At 41.4% G+C, this 23,140-nt stretch overlaps 1 protein-coding gene across 1 annotated transcript in view; it reads right to left on the reverse strand.

The window, feature by feature from the left end:
• The window catches only part of STAG1 (stromal antigen 1), a 788,714-nt gene that overhangs the window by 756,107 nt on the left and 9,467 nt on the right, over window positions 1-23,140 (reverse strand). The window contains exon 3 of the mRNA XM_053709754.1: window positions 3,647-3,798. Coding sequence (XP_053565729.1) covers window positions 3,647-3,796 — 150 coding nt within the window. The 5' untranslated portion in view covers window positions 3,797-3,798. The remainder of the gene's footprint in view (window positions 1-3,646; window positions 3,799-23,140) is intronic.

The following is a 23,140-nucleotide window of genomic DNA, read 5'->3' on the forward strand; positions in this document are numbered from 1 at the left end:
CAGAATCCTCAATTTCTAATGCAATTAGGACTTCTTTAAGTAAAGAACGAATAAATTCCATTTTCAATAAATATGAAGATTTATCAGCATCAACCTCTTAAACAGAATCCTCTGAACCAGAAGAATCATTAGAATCAGAATGATGATGTTCATTTAAAAATTCATCTGGATAAAGAGAAGTTTTAAAAGACTTTTTATGTTTACTAGAAGGAGGAATAACAGACATAGCCTTCTTAATAGATTCAGAAACAAAATCTCTTATGTTATCAGGAACACTCTGAACATTAGATGTTGATGGAACTGCAACAGGTAATGGTATTTTACTAAAGGAAATATTTTCTGCATTAACAAGTTTATCATGACAATTAATACAAACAACAGCTGGAGGAACAGCTACCAAAAGTTTACAGCAGATACACTTAGCTTTGGTAGTTCCAGCACCAGGCAGCGATTTTCCTGAAGTATCTTCTGACTCAGATGCAACATGTAAGAGAAAAAACAACATATAAAGCAAAATTGATCAAATTCCTTAAATGACAGTTTCAGGAATGAGAAAAAATGCCAAAGAACAAGCTTCTAGCAACCAGAAGCAATGAAAAATGAGATTTAAATAATGTGGAGACAAAAGCGATGCCCATATTTTTTTAGCGCCAAATAAGACGCCCACATTATTTGGCGCCTAAATGCTTTTGGCGCCAAAAATGACGCCACATCCGGAACGCCGACATTTTTGGCGCAAAAGAACGTCAAAAAATGACGTAACTTCCGGCGATACGTATGAGGCCGGAAACAGAAAAGATTTTTTGCGCCAAAAAAGTCTGCGCCAAGAATGACGCAATAAAATGAAGCATTTTCAGCCCCCGCGAGCCTAACAGCCCACAGGGAAAAAGTCAAATTTTTTAAGGTAAGAAAAAATGATTGATTCAAATGCATTATCCCAAATATGAAACTGACTGTCTGAAAATAAGGAATGTTGAACATCCTGAGTCAAGGCAAATAAATGTTTGAATACATATATTTAGAACTTTATAAAAAAAAGTGCCCAACCATAGCTTAGAGTGTCACAGAAAATAAGACTTACTTACCCCAGGACACACGTCTACATGTTGTAGAAAGCCAAACCAGTACTGAAACGAAACTCAGCAGAGGTAATGGTATATATATATATAAGAGTATATCGTCGATCTGAAAAGGGAGGTAAGAGATGAATCTCTACGACCGATAACAGAGAACCTATGAAATAGACCCCGTAGAAGGAGATCATTGCATTCAAATAGGCAATACTCTCCTCACATCCCTCTGACATTCACTGCACGCTGAGAGGAAAACCGGGCTCCAACCTGTTGCGGAGCGCATATCAACGTAGAATCTAGCACAAACTTACTTCACCACCTCCATAGGAGGCAAAGTTTGTAAAACTGATTTGTGGGTGTGGTGAGGGGTGTATTTATAGGCATTTTGAGGTTTGGGAAACTTTGCCCCTCCTGGTAGGAATGTATATCCCATACGTCACTAGCTCATGGACTCTTGCTAATTACATGAAAGAAACTACCTCTATCTTGTGACTCAGATGTGATGACCATGTGTTCATAAACAATATGTACGCAATGTAAACCAAGGCATCAGTTATTTACAAACATAAGTACCTACATTTAACTAAAAATGTAAAAAAGTAAGGTAGATGGGAAAAAAAAAATCAACCTAACTTACTGTGCTTTGCAAATACTCGTCTTCACTTTACTATATCTGGAGTCATGCTGTTTGGTTGGAGTTCATTTAGAGCAAAGTTAGCTGGGGAACTCTTAGGTAGCCGTTTAAGCACAGACACATTTGGGAAACATATTTAAAAGTTTATGTTGAATATTTTGTTTTTCTATTATCACCTGTTTATGTTTGGACCTAAAGCCTTGGACCTCACCGGAGGAGTAGAACAAACTGAGGAAACCAATGGCACTACCGGTCAATTATATATATTATATTTAAGTATTCAAGAGTAATGGTGCTGTGTATTGAAATTAAACAAATATAGAAGGTTAAAGACCCTCTTACTGAATACACATAGCACTCAAGAGTCCTTGGAAATTAGGTATTGTGTGAAATAAATAGTGTTAACTCTCCATTTGGAGGCTGGATGCCAGAAAAAAATCTAAATAAAACAACCTTTATTATAGGGTACAATAACATAAAACATGGGAAACAATTAAAAACACACAATATAAAAACTATAAATAGTAAATAGCATCTCTGTATCAAATAGGCCACCTGAAAGAGGAAAAAAGGTTCCCAGGGAGAGCACCAAAGGTAACTAGTTAATACTAGGGCACTATTGTAAGATTATATAAATAACAGCACAGTCAAACTGGTTTATTGACACCAGTTAACTTGAGAACCGACCACATAGGAGAATCTAGATGAGATTGAGTCTAGACTTATGTACTCCTATGTATGCAATTACTCCATAGACAGAACAATGAAAGTGGAAATTATGTACTAGGTGTGATTGACAAGTAATCAGAGGAGTATCCTGTTACTTACTATGTGTTGCAACAATCACCAGGTGTGAATTTTATTTTTCATGTAATATTCTGGACAGTATTTTATATTCATTATCTCCTTCCTGAAATGGTTATGTAGGTATGATTTTTGCTATATTCAATTCTTAAATAGTCGATATATACTTCATTGAATCAAGAAAAAAAACACACACACACACACACACACACACACACTGGGGGAAGCACAACCAAACACAGAAAGTTAGATTATGTGAAATCTAAGGTTTACATTTACTGCTTCTTAATTATAATTATTTAGTAAATTAAAAACTATGCAATGCACTCATTTTGTCTGCTTATATAATTTAAAATACTAAAATTGAAGCTTTACTCCCAGAATGGCTAGAAAAAATCCTGCGGGATTCAAAATCCTGACCACCATTTATGTTGCTCAGCGATTGCTTGAGTTCATTTATACCTGTCCGCAGAAGGACAAAGCCAATGAGATCAGGTAAACAATGCTCAAGATTGTTTTAATGGGTGTGTTCCAGGACAACAAAAACAAGCTTAACTGATAAAATTACTTTCTTTCATGGTGGTGTCAGTACACGAGCCATTACTTCTACGATTCAACTCCTGGTCATGAGGAAGAGGCAAGGATACCCAATCTTTCACAAGTTTTTAAAGGGACAGTCTACTTCCTCAGTTTTGCATAACCAACAAGGTTATATTAATATAATTTTTACCTCCGATTACCTTGTATCTCAGCGTCTGCAGACTGCCTCCTTATTTCAGTTCTTTTGACAGACTTGCATTTTAACCAATCACTGCTGACTCTTAGGTAAATCCAAGTGAGTGAGCACAATGTTATCTATATGAAAAACTAGCGCTGTCTAGCTGTGAAAATCTGTAAAAATGAACTAAGATAAGAGGTGGCCTTAATGGGCTTAGAAATTGGCATGAGAGTCTAGCATTCAACAAAGAATGCCAAAAGAACAAAGCAAATTTAATGATAAAAGTAAAGTGGAAAGTTGTTTAAAATTGCATGCCCAATCTGATTCCTGGAAGTTTAAATTTTGACTGGACTGTACCTTTAAATAAAAGGATGTTAAAATAATTTTTAGTGACAACATACTTGCTACAGTGATTACCTCTTTCCTTTTTTGAAGCAGCAGCTCCAGTCTCTCATTGGCTCTCTTCCCAATCATCTTATTTCTCTCAGTTTCATACTGGCGCTGCGTGTTATCTTGGTGAATGCTTAGATTCAGTGCTACATTCACCAGTGCCGTCATCAGCTTCATGGCTATTAAAAAAACACAATTTATGCTTACCAGATAAATTCCTTTCCTTACGGATAGGGAGAGTCCACAGCTTCATTCCTTACTGTTGGGAAATACAACAACTAGCCACCAGGAGGAGGCAAAGACACCCCAGCCAAAGGCTTAAACATCCCTCCCACTTCCTCATTACCCCATGCATTCTGCCAAGGGAACAAGGAAACGTAGGAGAAACATTAGGGTATAAATGATGCCAGAACAATAAAATAAAAAGGGGACCGCCCATAGACAAGAAAAAACAGGCGGGGGCAGTGGACTCTCCCTAACCGGAAGGAAAGGAATTTATCAGGTAAGAATAAATTATGTTTCCTTCTTAAGATAGGGAGAGAACCCGGCTTCATTCCTTACTGTTGGGAAAATTATACCCAAGCTCCAGAGGACACTGAATGAATAACGGGAGGGAACAAAGGAAGAGGCAGACCCTATTCTGAGGGCACCACAGCCTGCAAAACTTTTCTCCCGAAAGCTGCTTCAGCCGAAGCAAAAACAACAAACTTGTAAAATTTTGAAAAAGTATGTAAGGAGGACCAGGTAGCCAACTTACAAATCTGATCCATAGAGGCCTAGTTCTTAAAGGCCCAAGAGGAAGCCACTGCTCTAGTGGAATGAGCCGTTATCCTCTCAGGAGGAAGATGTCCCACTGTCTCATAAGCTAAGCGGATGACACTCCTTAACCAAAAAGATAGGGAAGTCGAAGTAGCCTTCTGCCCCTTACGCTTCCATGAATAGACAAAGAGGAAGATTGTCTAAACTCCTTAGTAGCCTGAATATAGAACTTCAAGGCTCGAACCACATCCAAATTGTGAAGTAAGCGTTCCTTCGCTTGAGGAGGATTAGGACACAAGGAAGGAACCACAATCTCCTGATTGATGTTGCGATCTGACACAACCTTAGGAAGAAAACTTAATTTAGTACGTAAACCCGAAGAACAAGATTTAGGCTCCAAGGAAGAGCCCCAGATCTAAACACAGGTCTGATCCTTATCAGAGCCTTAAAGGACTGCACGTCTGTTAGTTCAGCCAGTTTCTTGCGCAATAAAAAAAAGACAGGGCTGAAATCTGTCCCCTCAGGGAACTAGCAGAAAGGCCCTTCTCCAGCAAAGATAAGATCCTAGCAACCTTAACTCTGTGCCAGGAAAAACCAAGCTCTTCACACCAGAATAAGTAGGTCCTCCACACCTTGTGGTAGATATGCCGAGTAACTAGTTTACGAGCTTGAATAAGAGTATCGATAACACTCTCAGAGTAACCTCTCTTGGCTAAGACTAAGCGTTCAATCTCCACACAGTCAGCCCCAGAGAATCTAGATTTAGATGATCAAATGGGCCTTGCATCAGCATGTTTCTGCGACAAGGTAACTTCCACGGAGGAGATGAGGACATGCCCACTAGATCCGTGAGCCACGTCTTTCGCAGCCATGATGGAGCAATTAGGATTACCCATACCCGCTCCTGCTTGATGCGGGCCACCACTCGAGGAAGAAGCAATAATGGAGGGAAAAGATATGAGTTTGAACCTCCACAGCACTGCTAGTGCATCTATTAGATCCACTTGAGGATCCGTCAACCTCGACCCATTCCTGGGTAGATTGGAATTGAGACGGGACGCCATGAGATCTATCTCCGGCGTCCCCCACTTGCTGCATATCTCTGCAAACACCTCGGGATGGAGAGGCCATTCCCCTGGATGGAAGGATTGCCTGCTGAGAAAATCCACCTCCCAGTTGTACACACCAGGAATGTGGATTGCTGACAGCGAACAGCTGTGGGCATCCACCCATTCCAGAATCTGAGACACGTCCTTTATTGCCAAGGAACTTCTCATTCAACCCTGATGGTTGATGTATGCCACCGAGGTTATATTGTCTGACTGGAATCTGATAAACTGGAACGAACCCAGAAGTGGCCAAGCCTTCAAGGCCCTGAAGATTGCCTGTAGTTCCAAAATATTGATCAGGAGGGAGGACTCCTCCCTAGTCCACAACCCCTGTGCCTTCCTAGCACCCCAAACAGCTCCCCATCCAGATAAAGTTGCTCAGTAGTCACAATCTCCCAGGATGGTCTTAAGAAGCATGTCCCTCGGGACAGATTATCTGGACAGAGCCAACAAGAGAACAATTCTTTCGTTCGGCTGTCTAATACAATCTGTTGAGACAGATCTGAATGATCGCCGTTCCACTGCCTCAGCATGCACAGTTGTAAAGGTCTGAGATGGAACCAGGCAAAATGAATGTCCATGCAGGACACCATGAGACCAATCACCTCCATACACTGAGCCACTGAGGGACTCAAGGAAGTCCGGTGGGCAAGACATGCCGAAGTTAGCTTGCAACGTCTCTGGTCTGTTAGAAATATCCTCATGGATATGGAGTCTATTATAAGTACCCAGGAATTGCACTCTGGTACTTGGGATAAGAGAACTCTTTTCTAAGTTTATCTTACATCCATGTGATTGAAGATGATAAAGGGACTTAGAGAATTATTTCGCAAGACGAAAGGATGGTTCTTGCACTAGAATATCGTCCAAGTATGGGGCTACAGCAAAACCCCGAGTTCTGGCAACAGCTAGAAGCGCCCCCAGAAGCTTTGTAAAGATTCTTGGAGCAGTAGCTAGGCCAAACGGAAGGGCAATGAACTGGAAGTGCTGGTCCAGGAATGCAAACCTCAGGAACTGAAAGGGTTCCCCCTGTGGATTGGAACATGAAGGTAAGCGTCCTTCAGATCTATATAGTGGTCATAAACTGGCCTTCCTGAATTAAAGGAAGGATGGACCTTATTGTCTCCATCTTGAAGGAAGGGACACTGAGAAATGTGTTTAAGCGTAAAAGTTCCCTCCTCCTCTGAGACCACAAAAAGGTTTGAATAAAACCCCAAACCTCTTTCTTCGATAGGCACCGGGACAACAACTCCTAAGGAGGATAGATCACGAATGCACCCTAGAAAGGAATCCCTCTTTTCTGGTAGACCGATTTGAGAGAAGGAATCTGCCCCTTGGCGGATGAGATTTGAAGCCTATCTTGTATCCTTGAGAAACGGATCCTGTACGTCCTTGAACCAGGCGTTTGAAAAAATTGACAGTCTGCCCCTACACGATCCAATCCCGGATCGGGGGCCGCCCCTTAATGCCAATTTGTTTTTGACGGGCTTCTTATTTTACTTGGATTTATTCCAGGTCTGAGCCGGCTTCCAAGTACTCTTGAGTTGCTCGGGCTTGGAGGAGGATTGTTGTCATTGGGATTTGTCAGAACGAAGGTTACGAAAATTAGAAGATTGTCGTCCCTTAGACGACTTATCTCGCGGTAGGAAGGCACCCTTTTCTCCGGTAACTGTACAAATAATGGAGTCCAGCCCTGGACCAAATAAAATATTTCCCTTGAAGGGAAGAGAAAGGAGAAGTCATATATACGCAGACCAAGATTTCAACCAGAGCGCCTGGCGGGCTAGGACCGCAAAGCCAGAGGCCTTTGCATTTAGGCGAATCATTTGTATGTTCGTATCACAGATAAAAGAATTAGCAATTCTCAGAGCTTTAATACTGTCTTGAATATTCGAGGGGAGACTCCACCTTAATGAGTTCCGACAGTCACACCAGTAGGTAGCCGCTCCGACAACTACAGCCGCCGGTTGATACAAAAATCCAGTATGTTGAAACATCTTTCTTAGAAAGGTTTCCATTTTCTTATCCATCGGCTCTCTGAATATAGAACTATCCGCAAGAGGTATAATAGTACGTTTAGCAAGCGTAAAGATAGCACTATCCACCTTAGGAATGTAGTCCAACAAATCCAATTGAGAGTCCGGGACCAACTTTTTAAAAAGTAGACGAGGTGGAAAAGGAAGATCCAGATCTTTCCCATTCGTTCTTAATAATGTTCACTATCTGAACCGGCACAGGAAAAAGTCAAATGAACTTTCTGGTTTTCGTAAACTCTAATTTAGGTTTCATAGGTTCTTCAGGCAGTGCGGCCTCTGGAACCTCTAACGTAGGCAGAACCTCCTTTAATAAAAAATGCAAGTGCTCAATTTTAAATCTAAAGGACGGTTCCTCTGCAGAAGGAAGCTTGGACGCTAAGCGCACCCTCTGAAGCTACAGAGGTTAACTCATCATCTGATAACAGTGACATAATAGCTAAATCCGATAAATATTTAGACGACTCCGGGTCAGGAGAGCCATGTTTAACCTCTCTCTTGAGTTTCTTAGAGCGAGGTAATGCACTGAGGGCTACAGATACACCACCGTTTGTAACTGTGCGGCAAAGTCCGCAGGAAGAAGGCCCCCTCTGGATAGAGTATTAGATGTGCTATGGGAACTGCATGTGGAGTGGATAATGTAGCAAGGGTATTAATCTCACGGGACGCCGAGTCCTGAGAGGTAGAGGGTTCAGAAGGACTAAGCCTTAGCAGGCTTGTCTCCCTTCTTAGACTTTATAACAGTGTTAAGGCATGTGGAACATAATTAAGTGGGCATAAAAACCACAGCCTCTTCACAATATAAACAAACATGTATGATTTAGTACAGAAGAAGGAGTACCTTCTAGCATGTCAGAGTCCTCCATAGCTCAGGTTATACCCACAGGACGACACAAATAAAAAGTGTTTTATTATAGAAAATTGCACCTTTATACTCCAAATGGCTGAGGTACTCGCCACCTCCTAGACCCAGACAGTTAACATAGGAAACGCTCTCCTCTGGTTTAAGTCTCAGCCAGAATGGAGGAAATGAACATAGACCACACTACTTCCCGTTATTACAAGTACAGCAAGTAATAGGAGCTGTGCAACACTTTAAAAAAATGGAAATGAAACAAAAGTTAAACCTGTTTGTTCCAGCCAAAAACACACAGTCTATCAGCCCAGGGAAAAAAAACACAAAAAGCAGCAGGTAAATAATTAATACACTGATTAATTAACCCCAACTGTTCAACAAAAAAAAACTTCAGAGGATATTAACCCTGAATCCTATCAAGGTATAAAGGAGCCACACTGTAACCCTGTAATGTTTTATGTAAAAAAAAATTGAAACAATCTTACCTCCAGGATCCATGCTGTGGAACAGAACACCGCATCTCAAGTGTGACAGTCTTAAAGCAGCGCTCCTGACATGGACTTAAGTGAGAGAAAGCAGGCAGTGAAACTCGAAAACACTGATTGCTTAGGAGCTGTTAGCAGTAGTCTGGATGGTTTCGCAGAAAAACCTTCCCTGCATCTCCAGACTAACGTTCATCAATACTCTCACTGAGAGGTTGACATGACTACTTAAAACTCCAGTCCTATCTCGAAGGGCAGATACCCTTTTTTCAGGACTCTCCGAATCTTCTGACACTTCTCTGCCACCTCCTAACGTGATGAAAGGCAAAGGATGACTTGGGTAATGAGGAAGTGGGAGGGATATTTAAGTCGTTGGCTGGGGTGTCTTTGCCTCCTCCTGGTGGCCAGGTGTTGTATTTCCCAACAGTAAGGAATGAAGCCATGCACTCCCTATCTTAGGAAGAGAAAAAGCAACAATGCATATTGTGTAAAAAAAAAAAAAAACTTAAGAGATCTACTATACAATTGACCTATAATTTTATAAAATAAAGTTCAGAGGATTGTTATTCAAGAGAACTATGTCTAACACCGTAGTCCATGCTGCTGTCCCTATCACACCTGCTGAGGGGAGGGTTCCCTATGCTACAGAAAAAAAAAGCGAGAGAAGCTGAAGAGAGGCCTTTGAGAGGGGGGCCTTATACACTTTATCTTTGAGGAAGAAGGTGGGAAGGATGATGGGGGATCACTACACTAGAGATGTTATTTATAAATAGATGCATGTAAACTGCCAGTACCTAGGAAGGCAGAGATAATTAGGAGAATAAGGATGTTTGGGAGGGATCAGGGAGGTGGGAGGGCAATGGACACTATACTGCAGAAAAAAAAAAAAAAAAAGTACTAAAACTTTATACTGACTGTCTGCAAGTACCTAGGAAGGTGTGGGTGGGTGGAAGATAACTGTTTGGGAGGGTTCAGGGAAGTGTGAGGTGTCAAGTGGGAGGATAATCCTTATATAAGAATACTTTTACCCTTGTCAGCTAACTAACCACTTCACTGTCGGGAACTTTAGAAGTGTGATGCCCACCTGCAATTAGAAGCCTTCTAATTACTTAAAAGCAATGGTAAAGCAATGCATGTCTGCTATTTCTGAACAAAGGGGACCCCAGAAAAGCTTTTACAACCATTTCTGTTATTGCACAAGCTGTATGTAAATCATTTCAGTGAGAAACAAAGTTTCAAAGTGAAAAACTTTTTAAATATGATCGCATTTAGCAGGAAAATGGTGGTAAGAAATATACCAAAATGAGTGTAGATTAACACTTCTGTTAAGAAAAAGGAACAGCCGTACTAATAAGGCACCAAGGAGAAGGGCTGATAAAACAAAAATGTATTGGAACAGTTTAAAATAAGGTATGTGGCAGGCAAACATCCTGACTAGTTTCGTGCTCACAGGAGCACTTAATCATATGATTAAGTGCTCCTGTGAGCACGAAACTAGTCAGGATGTTTGCCTGCCACATACCTTATTTTAAACTGTCCCAATAAATTTTTGTTTTTATCAGCCCTTCTCCTTGGTGCCTTATTAGTGCGGCTGTTACTTTTTCTTTGCTATGTTTATCATGGTCCTCCCGGCCGTTTTTACAGCCTAGCACCTCCATAGCCAAGTCTGGATGGACTATTCCAGTCATTGCTCATTTTTGTCACAAGCCTCGTTTTGGGATCTGCAGCAGTGGAGAGTGTGTTTGTAGATTAACACTTCTGTTGTCTACTAAAAATTCTCCAGTATTTTGGCAACGTTTTTCTCTGAAACTGAAGGGGTTAAAAAATACTACATTTCTACAGAATTAAAGGACCACTAAATACAGTAAAATTTAATAATTTGCAAATAAATAATGAAATAGCAGCACTTTGAATTTGAAAGGAGCAGTAGAATATCTCCTGGCAAATTTCAAAGTTAATTCCTTGCTGTTTCTGAAAATGCTCAGTAGGAGCTGAAGCCTCTGAAAGTGTGTTTATAAAAAGAATGTGCATGTTTTGAAAATGGCAGCTTATTGGGTGTTTTTTTATATTGCATGCTTTATTTAAATCATGAAATATATTGTAAGGGATTAAAATGACAGGGGTACTATGATTTCTAATATAAAGTGTTCACAATGATCAATTTTACCTTCTGGGGTGTATTAAAAATTGTTTATACATAGCTCCATTACCTTGATTTTGTCATTTGCAATAGCTGGTTTTGCCTTGTATAACCCCATCTGAAACTTCAATCTTAATAATGGTGGTAGAAAAGCTGTATTAACAAGACAGTTGGGGGGGGGGGGAGCATCATGCTCTTGGTGGGGGATGGACAGAGGTACTAAAATGATGGTTTACCATCTTTTACTCTAAAGCCCCCAATTAAGAATATCCGTGTAGACCAGTTTCTCATCTGAAGTTATGTACATGTTAAGAAGCTGTGGTCATATGACTGCTGCTTCTTAAAGGGACACAAAAAAATAGTGCAAGTCCTAGAATGTGACAAGTTGGTATTTTTTTTATATTTTTTCTCAGATATTTTAAAATGCAGTTACAAGTGAATGTAAAATTTGATGCTAAAGTGCCAGGTTTTAAAAAATTTGATTAAAAACGGGCATTTTAATTTATCAACATTTACATTTCCCTCGTGTGGTGGAAAAATACTTACCTTTTAATTTTGACAGCCAATCCAGCTTCCTCCACCCGTCGCAAAGCCTCTTCCTGGGTCTAAAATAAGGAATCCAGCTTCCACCAACCACGGCGTTGAATCAGACACGGATTCCCCCGGGGGGAAGCCGTGATTAGAAGATGACCGATTCATCATTCCTGACGTCAGAAATGGCGGATTTTTTCACAACACGATAGAAATGTGAATGAATTAAAGAGCCCCTATTTTTAAACGAATTTTTAAAAACCGGGAACTTTAGCATCAAAATTTACATTCACTTTAATTACATGCAAATGCAGCATTGTTGGAAATATTAGCGCTATATACCGGAAGCAGTTTTCTGAAGAGTGTAAGTAGCTAGACAGAAAATTCATGGATACGATTGCTTGTATTAAAATCAGTCACCTTTTAGTGGGAATAATTTAAGCTCAACTGGAGCTTTTTCTAAGTATATTTAGATTTGTATAGGTTGAACTCTATGGACTTCGGTCTTTTTTCAACCTCATCTACTATGTTACTATGTGTTCGTGTAGAGTGGGTGCTTGTCAGGAAAGTATCAAGTTTATTAGCTTTTGGCACTCACATAAGGCTGTAAGTATGTACATCATAGACAGGGCACTATTAAAGGCATAGTAAACGCAAAAAATATTTTGAACTCATTCAAAACTTCTTAATTTAATAAAGTAATTTGCAATTGGTACCTTTGTGCAATTTTCTTTAAATTTCTTGTAATTTCAACGGTGCCAAACCCATTTTTAACTTATTATGAGGCCTATTATGATGTTCCACCTAGGTAGAAACATCATGGAGGCCCGCATGAGCATTAAAAGTATTGTATTGCAAACACATGCGCAGACTTGGTCCCCTCCTACTGACAGGGAGCACAGAGTACACGTTCTCACAAGCAGGCACCGGCATCAAGAGACTCACAATCATTGCAGGATGAGGATCATCACTTGGAGGGGCAGCTTCACAGAAACATTTGAGAGGAGACATTTAGGATAGGAACGTGTATGTTACAGTTCTTCCCTGCCTGTGAGTTAGTGCAATTTGTGCTTCAGACGTTAACTACAGCAGTGAGTATGAACGCTCTGGTTATCTAAGCTGTTGGGCTCATTTCCCCCCTCCCTCTTGCTTTGTTTGCTTTAATGTGGATTTGGAGCCCTCAGTAATCAATCAAACAAAGCAAGAGAAGGGGGAGGATGAGCCCGACAGCTTAGATAACCAGGGCATTCATACTCACCGCTGCAGTCAACGTCTGAAGCACAAATGCATTAAATCACAGGCAGGGAAGAAATGTAACATACACGCTGCTTGCTGTTCTTGTTAGTGCAGGACTGAACTGAGAAACACCAGCTGTAAGTCTTGCACAGCTCCCATTTAGTCCAGAGCACTTTTCGTTTGTTAAACTTGCAACCTGAAGCACTTGCTTATATTCCCCGTCTCCTCCTCTCATTTGCCTGTGAGAAGCTGCCCCTCCAAGCAATCCTTATAACTCTGCTAGTGATGAATAAGCTGTGAACACGAAAAGCTGTTTATGAACATCAGTACTGCGCATGCGATGTTCACTGAATTTAATATTAAAATTAAGAGACCCAGCCGCTTCCCCATTGGATGGGGGCGGATGCTGTATTAACATGAGCCATGCCTAATTTTAAGGGGGGTCATTACTGCTCATTTCATGATAATCTTATCTTTTAAAGAAAGGTATGAAAAAGCTTTATTTAAAAAAAATAGTTTTATTTGACTGTATTTATAATAGTCATTATAATAATATATTTGAATTAGGTGGAAATGGGAATCAATTTCTAACCCTTTAATATAGACATTTTTTTCCTCATATGTTCCATATGGGTATTTATTATGGGCTACAGGGACCTAGGTTTTAGTTTAAACACTATTGCTGTAGCATGCATGTTTTTTGGGGGGGCAGGTTCTGTATATATGATCTTTTTCCCATGCATTTTTTGTATAGTGCTTTTTTTACACACGTCTGGGTATTCGCTTGTCTGATGAGGATAGCGCATGTCAGGATTTTTGCTCATCTGAGGTTGATAGAGCGCTTTAACCACGTTAGTGTCTTTTTAGCCACAATTGGTTATTTCCACTCTCTCTCTATATATATATATTTTTAGCCACAATTGGTTATTTATATATATATATATATTTATTTATTTATATTAGTGCGCTTTGGTTTTGCGCAACCATATTCATTCCTTTTGTCAAACTAGGAACCAAAAGACCTACTGTTCCGCTCATAAACTAGGCTCTACCAGATTTTCCTGTAAGTCAAATTCAAACTGGAACAGGACTAAACTGCGTAACAAGCCTGCCTCCTCTACTATATCAGCATGAAGGTGCAGCAACCGATCCAGAGCTTCTGGTATGGGTCAGATTATGCCTTTTTTAGGGGTTTTGGTTTCAGTCTGTTCACTGGTATCTAAATCTAGTTTCCCAGGAATACAGAATAGGTTTCAAATCAATATTCATAATGGCCTCTTCGGCGTTAAGCTCCCCTCCTATACTTGAATTTATTTCAACCTCTTCATTGTTCCCAAGGAGGGAACTTCCAGTCCAGTTCTAGATTTAAAGACTAAACAAATTTCTGAGGGGTCCTACTTTCAAGATGGAAACAACTGGACTATTTTTCTTATTGTTCAACAAGAATAGTTTATATCTACAATAGTATTGAAGGATGCTTAGTCTCATCTTACTAATCACAGGGCTCACAATCAGTTTCTAAGATTTGAATTACTGGACAATCATTTTATTTGCTGCTCGTCTGTTTGGTCTGGCTACTGCTCCCAAAATTATTACAGATAAACTGAAAACGCACTTATTGGTAATAAGAGCTCAGGGTACTTTGGTGGTTCTTTACCTGGACTATATTTTGGTACAGGCTCCATCTTTACATTTAGAAGAATCTTTTAAGAAACTTGTTGTTTCTTCAAGAGAAGTAATTTACCAAAGAGTTATTTTTCTCCTCAGTACAGGGTGATCTCCTAGGTGTCATAGTAGTCAGTCTTTCCTTGACAGATCAAAAGTCTGAAGTTACTCTCAGCTTGTTCAAATCTTCAGTCAGTGCCTTTTCCCTCTGTAGCTCTTTGCATGGAAGTGTTAAAGGGCCATGATACCCAAATGTTGAAACAATTGAAAGTGATGCAGCATAGCTGTAAAAAGTTGACTAGAAAATATCACAAGAACATCTCTATGTAAAAAAGAAAGATATTTTACCTCAAAAATTCCTCAGTAGCCACATCCCATTGAAAAGGACTTCTAAATAGCATAATCAGTATGTCTGTCCAGGGACAGGAGTGAGCTTACGTGCACATTCATCTTATTTACCTATTCAGTTTAAGGAAGTTTACTATGAAATCTCATGAGAGTTAAGTGAAATCTCATGAGATCACAGTAAAAGAGTTCATGACCTCAGCACTGCTGATGCTGATTGGCTGCTGTTCATTTCTTCATTATTTTTTTTACCTGCAGCTGAGCAGCAGCTGAGTATAACTTTTTACACAGAAATTACTCTGCTGAGCTGAGGAAATTGTGAGATAAAATCTTCCGTTTTTTACATAGAGATGCTCAAGTGATATTTTCCTGTCAGCTTTTTACAGCTATACTGCATCACTTTCAAGTGATTTAGCATATGAGTATTATGTACCTTTAAATCTGATAGGAGCATCAGATATTCCTCTTGCTTAGTTTCACATAAGAATTCTCCAGCTTTCTATGCATCGTTAGTGGTGCAGGAATTATACTCTCTCTGAAAATCCTTCTGTATTTCAAAGCAAGAAAACCCCTTTCCTTGTAGATAAATCATCAGTCCATTGTTCCAGGAGCATCCTTTTTTTCATCCAAATTGGACTGTGATCAGAACAGATGCAAGTATTTTGGGATGGTGTGCAGTCTGAGGGTCTCTGGGAATAGAGTTTGCTCTTCTTGGGTGCAGAGATTGCTGATAAATGTTCTGGAATTCTGTACAATATTCAGGGTTCTTCACAGCCAGCTTCTCCTGAAGAGACACACTAATCTGCATTTCCAATCAGACAAGGTCAGAGCGATGGCTTAAAGCAATCATCACAGAAGAACTTGCAGTTCCCCGACGGTGAGGGAGATGTCCTGGATTTTCAGCTATGCAGAGAACTTTTATTGTACAATCAATTTATGCTCGTTAGGAGCTGAAGCCTCCAATGAAACTAATTTTGACTTGTGTCCTTTTAACAATATAAGCTCCTCTTTCATAAGAAATATTGATATTTTGTCTTATGATCTCTTTGGTGCTCTGCAGCTTGCAATATATATTTTGGTATTTAAAGGATTTATAAATGTTAAGTGTTTTTACATTCTAAACATAGCATGCAAACTTAAAGTAGGAAATTGAAGTTGAAAGTATGGATTTATTTTTTGTAGGGATTTGCATTCGTGGGGAATCACAAAAACATTTAGGAGTCAAGGCTTTGCAGATCGGGAAAGGCTAGGAGGCGGAGTTAAAAAAGTAACCAGTGTGCTACTGCATTGCAGCGCTTCTTCGTATTGAATGGTTTTCTCAAAAAGCACTTTGATTTTTTGAGTGTACAGTGCTGTTATAAGAGAAAAGTCTGACGTTAAGCAGTGCTACAAATTAAGTTCCTGCATGTGTCCCATTCTTTCTGCAGATATGCTGCTTTTTTCTGCAATTACTTCTCACATCACACAGCATGTTGTGCCTTAAAGTGAAGGTCAACTTTGATGAATAAAAATACTATTAAAAAACAAATTATGCTTACCTGAATTTCATTTCCATCTGTATGGGAAGATACCACAGCTGCATTCCTTACTTGTGGGAAATACTGAACCTGGCCACGAGGAGGAGGTAAAGACACCCCAGCCAAAGGCTTCAATACCTCCCCCACTTCCTCATAACCCCAGTCATTCTGCCGAGGGAACAAGGAACAGTAGGAGAAATATCAGGGTGAAAAAGGTGCCAAAAGGAAAAAAAAAAATCAAATTTAGGGCTGCCCATCTGAGAACACTGGCAGGAGCTGTAGACTCTTCCCATACAGATGGAAATTAAATTTTCAGGTAAGCATAATTTATGTTTTCCATCTTAATATGGGAAGAGTCCACAGCTGCATTCCTTACTTGTGGGAAACATATACCCAAGCTCTAGAGTACACAAAATGATAACGGGAGGGAAAAAAAGAGGCAGACCCTAATCTGAGGGCACCACAGCCTGCAAATCCTCTCTCTCAAAGACTGCTTCAGCAGAAGCAAAAACATCAAACGTAAAATTTTGGGCAAATTATGTAAGGAGAACCAGGTAGCCGCCTTACAAATCTGATCCCTATAGCCTCATTTTTGAAGGCCCAAGAGCAAACCACTGCTCTCATAGAATGAGCCGTAATCCTCAAGGAGGCGGCTTATGTCCCAACGTTTCTATGCTAAGCGGATGACACTCCTCAGACAAAAAGATAAGGAAGTTGAAGAGGCCCTCTGACCTCTACTCTTCCCGGAAAAGAGAACAGAGAAAAAGGTTGGTCTAAATTACTTTGTGGCCGGAAGATAGAACTTCAAGGCACAAACCACATCCAGAAATACGTTGTAAACATTCCTTCAACGAAGGAGGATTAGGACATAAGAAAGGAACCATAATCTCTTGACTAATATTGAGAATTGACACAACCTTAGGAAGAAAACCACTTGGTTCGCAGAACAGCCTTATCAGCATGAAAAGCCAGATAAGGAGACGTTCCACAGGACAAGTGATCTGGACAAAACCACAAAGAGAGCAAATTTCCAGATTGGTTGTCCAGAGAAATCTGTTGAGACAGATCCGAATAATGGCCGTTCCACTAGTTCAGCATGCGCAGTTGCAACAGTCTGAGGTGAAACCTGGCAAAGGAAATTATGTCCAAACTGGACACCATGAGACCAGTCACCTCCATACACCGAGCCACAGATGGCCTTAATGAGATCAGGAGGGCAAGACATGTTGAAGCTAGCATGCAATGTCTCTGGTCTGTTAGACATATTCTCATGTCTATGAAGACTATTATAGTACCAGATAATTCTACCCTGGTACTTGATACCAGAGACCGCTCTCTAGATTATCTGCCATCCATGGGATCGAAGAAGACAGGAGATATTCAGAATGGTCCATTCTTCGAAAAATGTCATTAGCTAGACCAAACGGAAGGGCAATAAACTTGAAGTGCTGGTCCAGGAATGCAAACCTTAGGAACTGGAAGTGGTCCTTGAGGATTGCTACGAGAAGGAAGCATCTTTCAGATCTATTGTGGTCATGAACTACCGCTCTCAAACGAGGGGAAGAATGAACCTTATTGTCTCCATCTTAAAAGGAGGGGACATTTAAAAACCTGCTTAAGCACTTTAGGTCCAGAATCAGACGGAAATTTCCCTCCTTCTTAGGGACCACAAACGGGTTTGAATAGTATCCCAAACCTCACTGTGATAGGCACAGGGACAATAACTCCTAGAGGACAGATCCCGTACACGCCCCAGAAAGGCTTTCCTCCTTTCTGGTCAGAAAGACAGGAGGAATCTGCCCTTGGGTGGCTGAGACGTAAAACCTCTCTCGTAACCCAGAGCTATGACCTCCAGGACCCATAAATCCTGCACGTCCCTGAACCAAGTGACTGAAAAGAGCGACATACTGCCCCCTACACGATCCAAAAGAGGACCGGGGACCGCCGACTCAGTGGGATTCTTGCTCTGCTTGGATTTATTCCAGGTCTGAGCCGGCTTCCAAGAGCTCTTGGTTTGTTCTGGCTTGGAAGACTGATGAAATGGGCTTTATCAGAATGAAAATTGTCCATTAGAATAGTTCATATACTCTAGCGGTAGGAGGGCACCCTTGCCCCCTGTGACCGTGGAGATAATTGAGTACAGGCCTAGACCAGACAAAATCATTAACTTAAAGGGAGGGAAGAAGTCTAGACTTAGAAGTCATACCCGCAGACCAAGACTTCAGCAAGAGCCCGATGGGCATGAACAGAAAAAGCTGAAGCCATAGTATTCAAGCAAATAAACTGCCTAATAGTAGCACAGATAAGCAAAGAATTAACAACCCTTAATCTTTTCTGAGTAACATCGAGGGGATCCTCCACCCCGATCAAATCCTATAAGGAGTCACACCAGAAGGTAGTTTCTCCAGTAACCGCGGCAACAGCCTCCGCCGGTTGATACAAATATCCCGTATGTTGAAACATCTTTCTTAAGAGTTTCTATCTTTTATCCATGGGCTTTTCTAACGTAGCACTATCCTCAAGACTCGAACCCAGAATGTTCATACTCTGAAGTCTCAGAAAGAATTTCATCCTCTGATAACCCTCATTGAAATACAATAAATTATCTGATGTACTCTGGGAAGAAGTGCAATATGTAACCTTTCGCTTGCGTTTAACAGGGCAAGGTAAAGCATTCAAGGCCACAGACACCGCCGTCTGAGCTGCGCAGTAACGTCTGGTGAAAAAAGGCCCCCTCCAGATGGAGGATCAGCAATGCTACTGAAAAACTGCATGTGTAGATATATAAGACTGTAGGGTACGCACCTCACTGGACGACAACTCCTCAGAGGTGAACTGCTCGGTGGTATCAAACATGTTATCACATTATCAAGGCATATGGATTATAATTGAGAGGGCAAAACTAAGGCCTCCTCACCATATAAACAGGAATTACTCATTAGGAAAATAGGGAGTGCCCTCTAAAGTAACAATCCTCTATCGCTAGTGCAATAACCAGAGAACTAGAGAAATAAAACATCTTTATTTTATTTAAAAAAAAAAAAAAAACTTATACCCCAATGGCTGGGGCACTCACCACCTCCTATAAACCAGACAGTACAGAGATTAATGACTCCACTCTGACAACCAGTCAAGAAAAAACATAATTTATGCTTACCTGATAAATTTATTTCTCTTGTAGTGTAGTCAGTCCACGGGTCATCCATTACTTATGGAATATATCTCTTCCCTAACAGGAAGTTGCAAGAGGATCACCCAAGCAGAGCTGCTATATAGCTCCTCCCCTCACATGTCATATTCAGTCATTCGACCAAAACCAGACGAGAAAGGAGAAACCATAGGGTGCAGTGGTGACTGGAGTTTAATTAAAATTTAGATCTGCCTTAAAGACAAGGCGGGCCGTGGACTGACTACACTACAAGAGAAATAAATTTATCAGGTAAGCATAAATTATGTTTTCTCTTGTTAAGTGTAGTCAGTCCACGGGTCATCCATTACTTATGGAATACCAATACCAAAGCTAAAGTACACGGATGAAGGGAGGGACAAGGCAGGAACTTTAAACGGAAGGAACCACTGCCTGAAGCACCTTTCTCCCAAAAACAGCCTCCGAAGAAGCAAAAGTGTCAAATTTGTAAAATTTTGAAAAAGTGTGAAGTGAAGACCAAGTTGCAGCCTTTGCAAATCTGTTCAACAGAGGCCTCATTTTTAAAGGCCCAGGTGGAAGCCACAGCTCTAGTAGAATGAGCTGTAATCCTTTCAGGAGGCTGCTGCCCAGCAGTCTCATAGGCTAAACGTATTATGGTACGAAGCCAAAAAGAGAGAGAGGTAGCCGAAGCCTTTTGACCTCTCCTCTGTCCAGAGTAAACGACAAACAGGGAAGAAGTTTGACGAAATTCTTTAGTTGCCTGCAAATAGAACTTCAGGGCACGGACTACGTCCAAATTATGCAAAAGTCGTTCCTTCTTTGAAGAAGGGTTAGGACACAATGATGGAACAACAATCTCTTGATTGATATTCCTTTTAGTAACTACCTTAGGTAAGAAACCAGGTTTAGTACGCAGAACTACCTTGTCTGAATGAAAAATCAGATAAGGAGAATCACAATGTAAGGCAGATAACTCAGAGACTCTTCGAGCCGAGGAAATAGCCATCAAAAACAGAACTTTCCAGGATAACAGCTTAATATCAATGGAATGAAGGGGTTCAAATGGAACGCCTTGAAGAACGTTAAGAACTAAGTTTAAGCTCCACGGCGGAGCAACAGTCTTAAACACAGGCTTAATACTAGCTAAAGTCTGACAAAAAGCCTGAACGTCTAGAACTTCTGCCAGACGTTTGTGTAGAAGAATAGACAGAGCAGAAATCTGTCCCTTTAACGAACTAGCAGATAAGCCCTTTTCTAAACCCTCTTGTAGAAAAGACAATATCCTAGGAATCCTAACCTTACTCCATGAGTAACTCTTGGATTCGCACCAATATAAATATTTACGCCATATCTTATGGTAAATTCTTCTGGTGACAGGTTTCCTAGCCTGTATTAAGGTATCAATAACCGACTCCGAGAAGCCACGCTTTGATAGAATCAAGCGTTCAATCTCCATGCAGTCAGCCTCAGAGAAATTAGATTTGGATGTTTGAAAGGACCCTGAATTAGAAGGTCCGGTCTCAGAGGCAGAGACCATGGTGGACAGGACGACATGTCCACTAGGTCTGCATACCAGGTCCTGCGTGGCCACGCAGGCGCTATTAGAATCACAGAAGCTCTCTCCTGTTTGATCTTGGCAATCAATCGAGGAAGCATCGGAAATGGTGGAAACACATAAGCCATGTTGAAGACCCAAGGGGCTGTCAGAGCATCTATCAGCACCGCTCCCGGTTCCCTGGACCTGGATCCGTAACAAGGAAGCTTGGCGTTCTGGCGAGACGCCATGAGATCCAGATCTGGTTTGCCCCAACGATGAATCAGTTGAGCGAAGACCTTCGGATGAAGTTCCCACTCCCCCGGATGAAAAGTTTGGCGACTTAGAAAATCTGCCTCCCAGTTCTCCACGCCTGGGATGTAAATCGCTGACAGGTGGCAAGAGTGAGACTCTGCCCAGCGAATTATCTTTGAGACTTCCAACATCGCTAGGGAACTTCTGGTTCCCCCTTGATGGTTGATGTAAGCCACAGTCGTGATGTTGTCCGACTGAAATCTGATGAACCTCAGAGTTGCTAACTGAGGCCAAGCTAGAAGAGCATTGAATATTGCTCTTAACTCCAGAATGTTTATTGGGAGGAGTTTCTCCTCCTGAGTCCATAACCCCTGAGCCTTCAGGGATTTCCAGACTGCGCCCCAACCTAGAAGGCTGGCACCTGTCGTTACAATCGTCCAATCTGGCCTGCGAAAGGTCATTCCCTTGGACAGATGGGGCCGAGAAAGCCACCATAGAAGAGAATCTCTGGTCTCTTGATCCAGATTTAGCAGGGGGGACAAATCTGAGTAATCCCCATTCCACTGACTTAGCATGCACAATTGCAGCGGTCTGAGATGCAGGTGCGCAAATGGTACTATGTCCATTGCCGCTACCATTAAGCCGATTACTTCCATGCACTGAGCTACTGACGGGTGTGGAATGGAATGAAGGACACGGCAAGCATTTAGAAGTTTTGATAACCTGGCCTCCGTCAGGTAAATTTTCATCTCTACAGAATCTATAAGAGTCTCTAGGAAGGGAACCCTTGTAAGTGGTAATAGAGAACTCTTTCCCACGTTCACCTTCCACCCATGCGACCTCAGAAATGCCAGAACTATCTCTGTATGAGATTTGGCAGTTTGAAAACTTGACGCTTGTATCAGAATGTCGTCTAGGTACGGAGTCACCGCTATGCCTCGCGGTCTTAGTACTGCCAGAAGTGAGCCCAGAACCTTTGTAAAGATTCTTGGAGCCGTAGCTAATCCGAAGGGAAGAGCTACAAACTGGTAATGCCTGTCTAGGAAGGCAAATCTTAGGTACCGATAATGATCCTTGTGAATCGGTATGTGAAGGTAGGCATCCTTTAAGTCCACTGTGGTCATGTACTGACCCCTCTTGGATCATGGGAAGGATGGTTCGAATAGTTTCCATTTTGAATGATGGAACTCTTAGGAATTTGTTTAGGATTTTTAAATCCAAGATTGGTCTGAAGGTTCCCTCTTTCTTGGGAACCACAAATAGATTTGAATAGAATCCTTGCCCGTGTTCCGTCCGTGGAACTGGGTGGATCACCCCCATTAGTAAGAGGTCTTGTACACAGCGTAGAAACGCCTCTTTCTTTATTTGGTTTGCTGATAACCTTGAAAGATGAAACCTCCCTTGTGGAGGAGAAGTTTTGAAGTCCAGGAGATATCCCTGAGATATGATCTCCAACGCCCAGGGATCCTGGACATCTCTTGCCCAAGCCTGGGCGAAGAGAGAAAGTATGCCCCCCACTAGATCCGTTTCCGGATAGGGGGCCCTCTCTTCATGCTGTCTTAGGGGCAGCAGCAGGTTTCTTGGCCTGCTTGCCCTTGTTCCAGGACTGGTTAGCTTTCCAGCCCTGTCTGTAACGAGCAACCGCTCCTTCCTGTTTTGGAGCGGAGGAAGTTGAAGCTGCTCCTGCCTTGAAGTTACGAAAGGCACGAAAATTAGACTGTTTGGCCTTTGATTTGGCCCTGTCGTGAGGTAGAGCATGGCCCTTACCTCCCGTAATGTCAGCTATAATTTCTTTCAAGCCGGGCCCGAATAAGGTCTGCCCTTTAAAAGGAATATTAAGCAATTTAGATGTCACGTCAGCTGACCAGGCTTTAAGCCATAGCGCTCTGCGCGCTTGGATGGCGAATCCGG

The sequence above is a fragment of the Bombina bombina genome, chromosome 4 (genome assembly GCF_027579735.1).
Source record: "Bombina bombina isolate aBomBom1 chromosome 4, aBomBom1.pri, whole genome shotgun sequence".
Taxonomy (NCBI): Eukaryota; Metazoa; Chordata; class Amphibia; order Anura; family Bombinatoridae; genus Bombina; species Bombina bombina.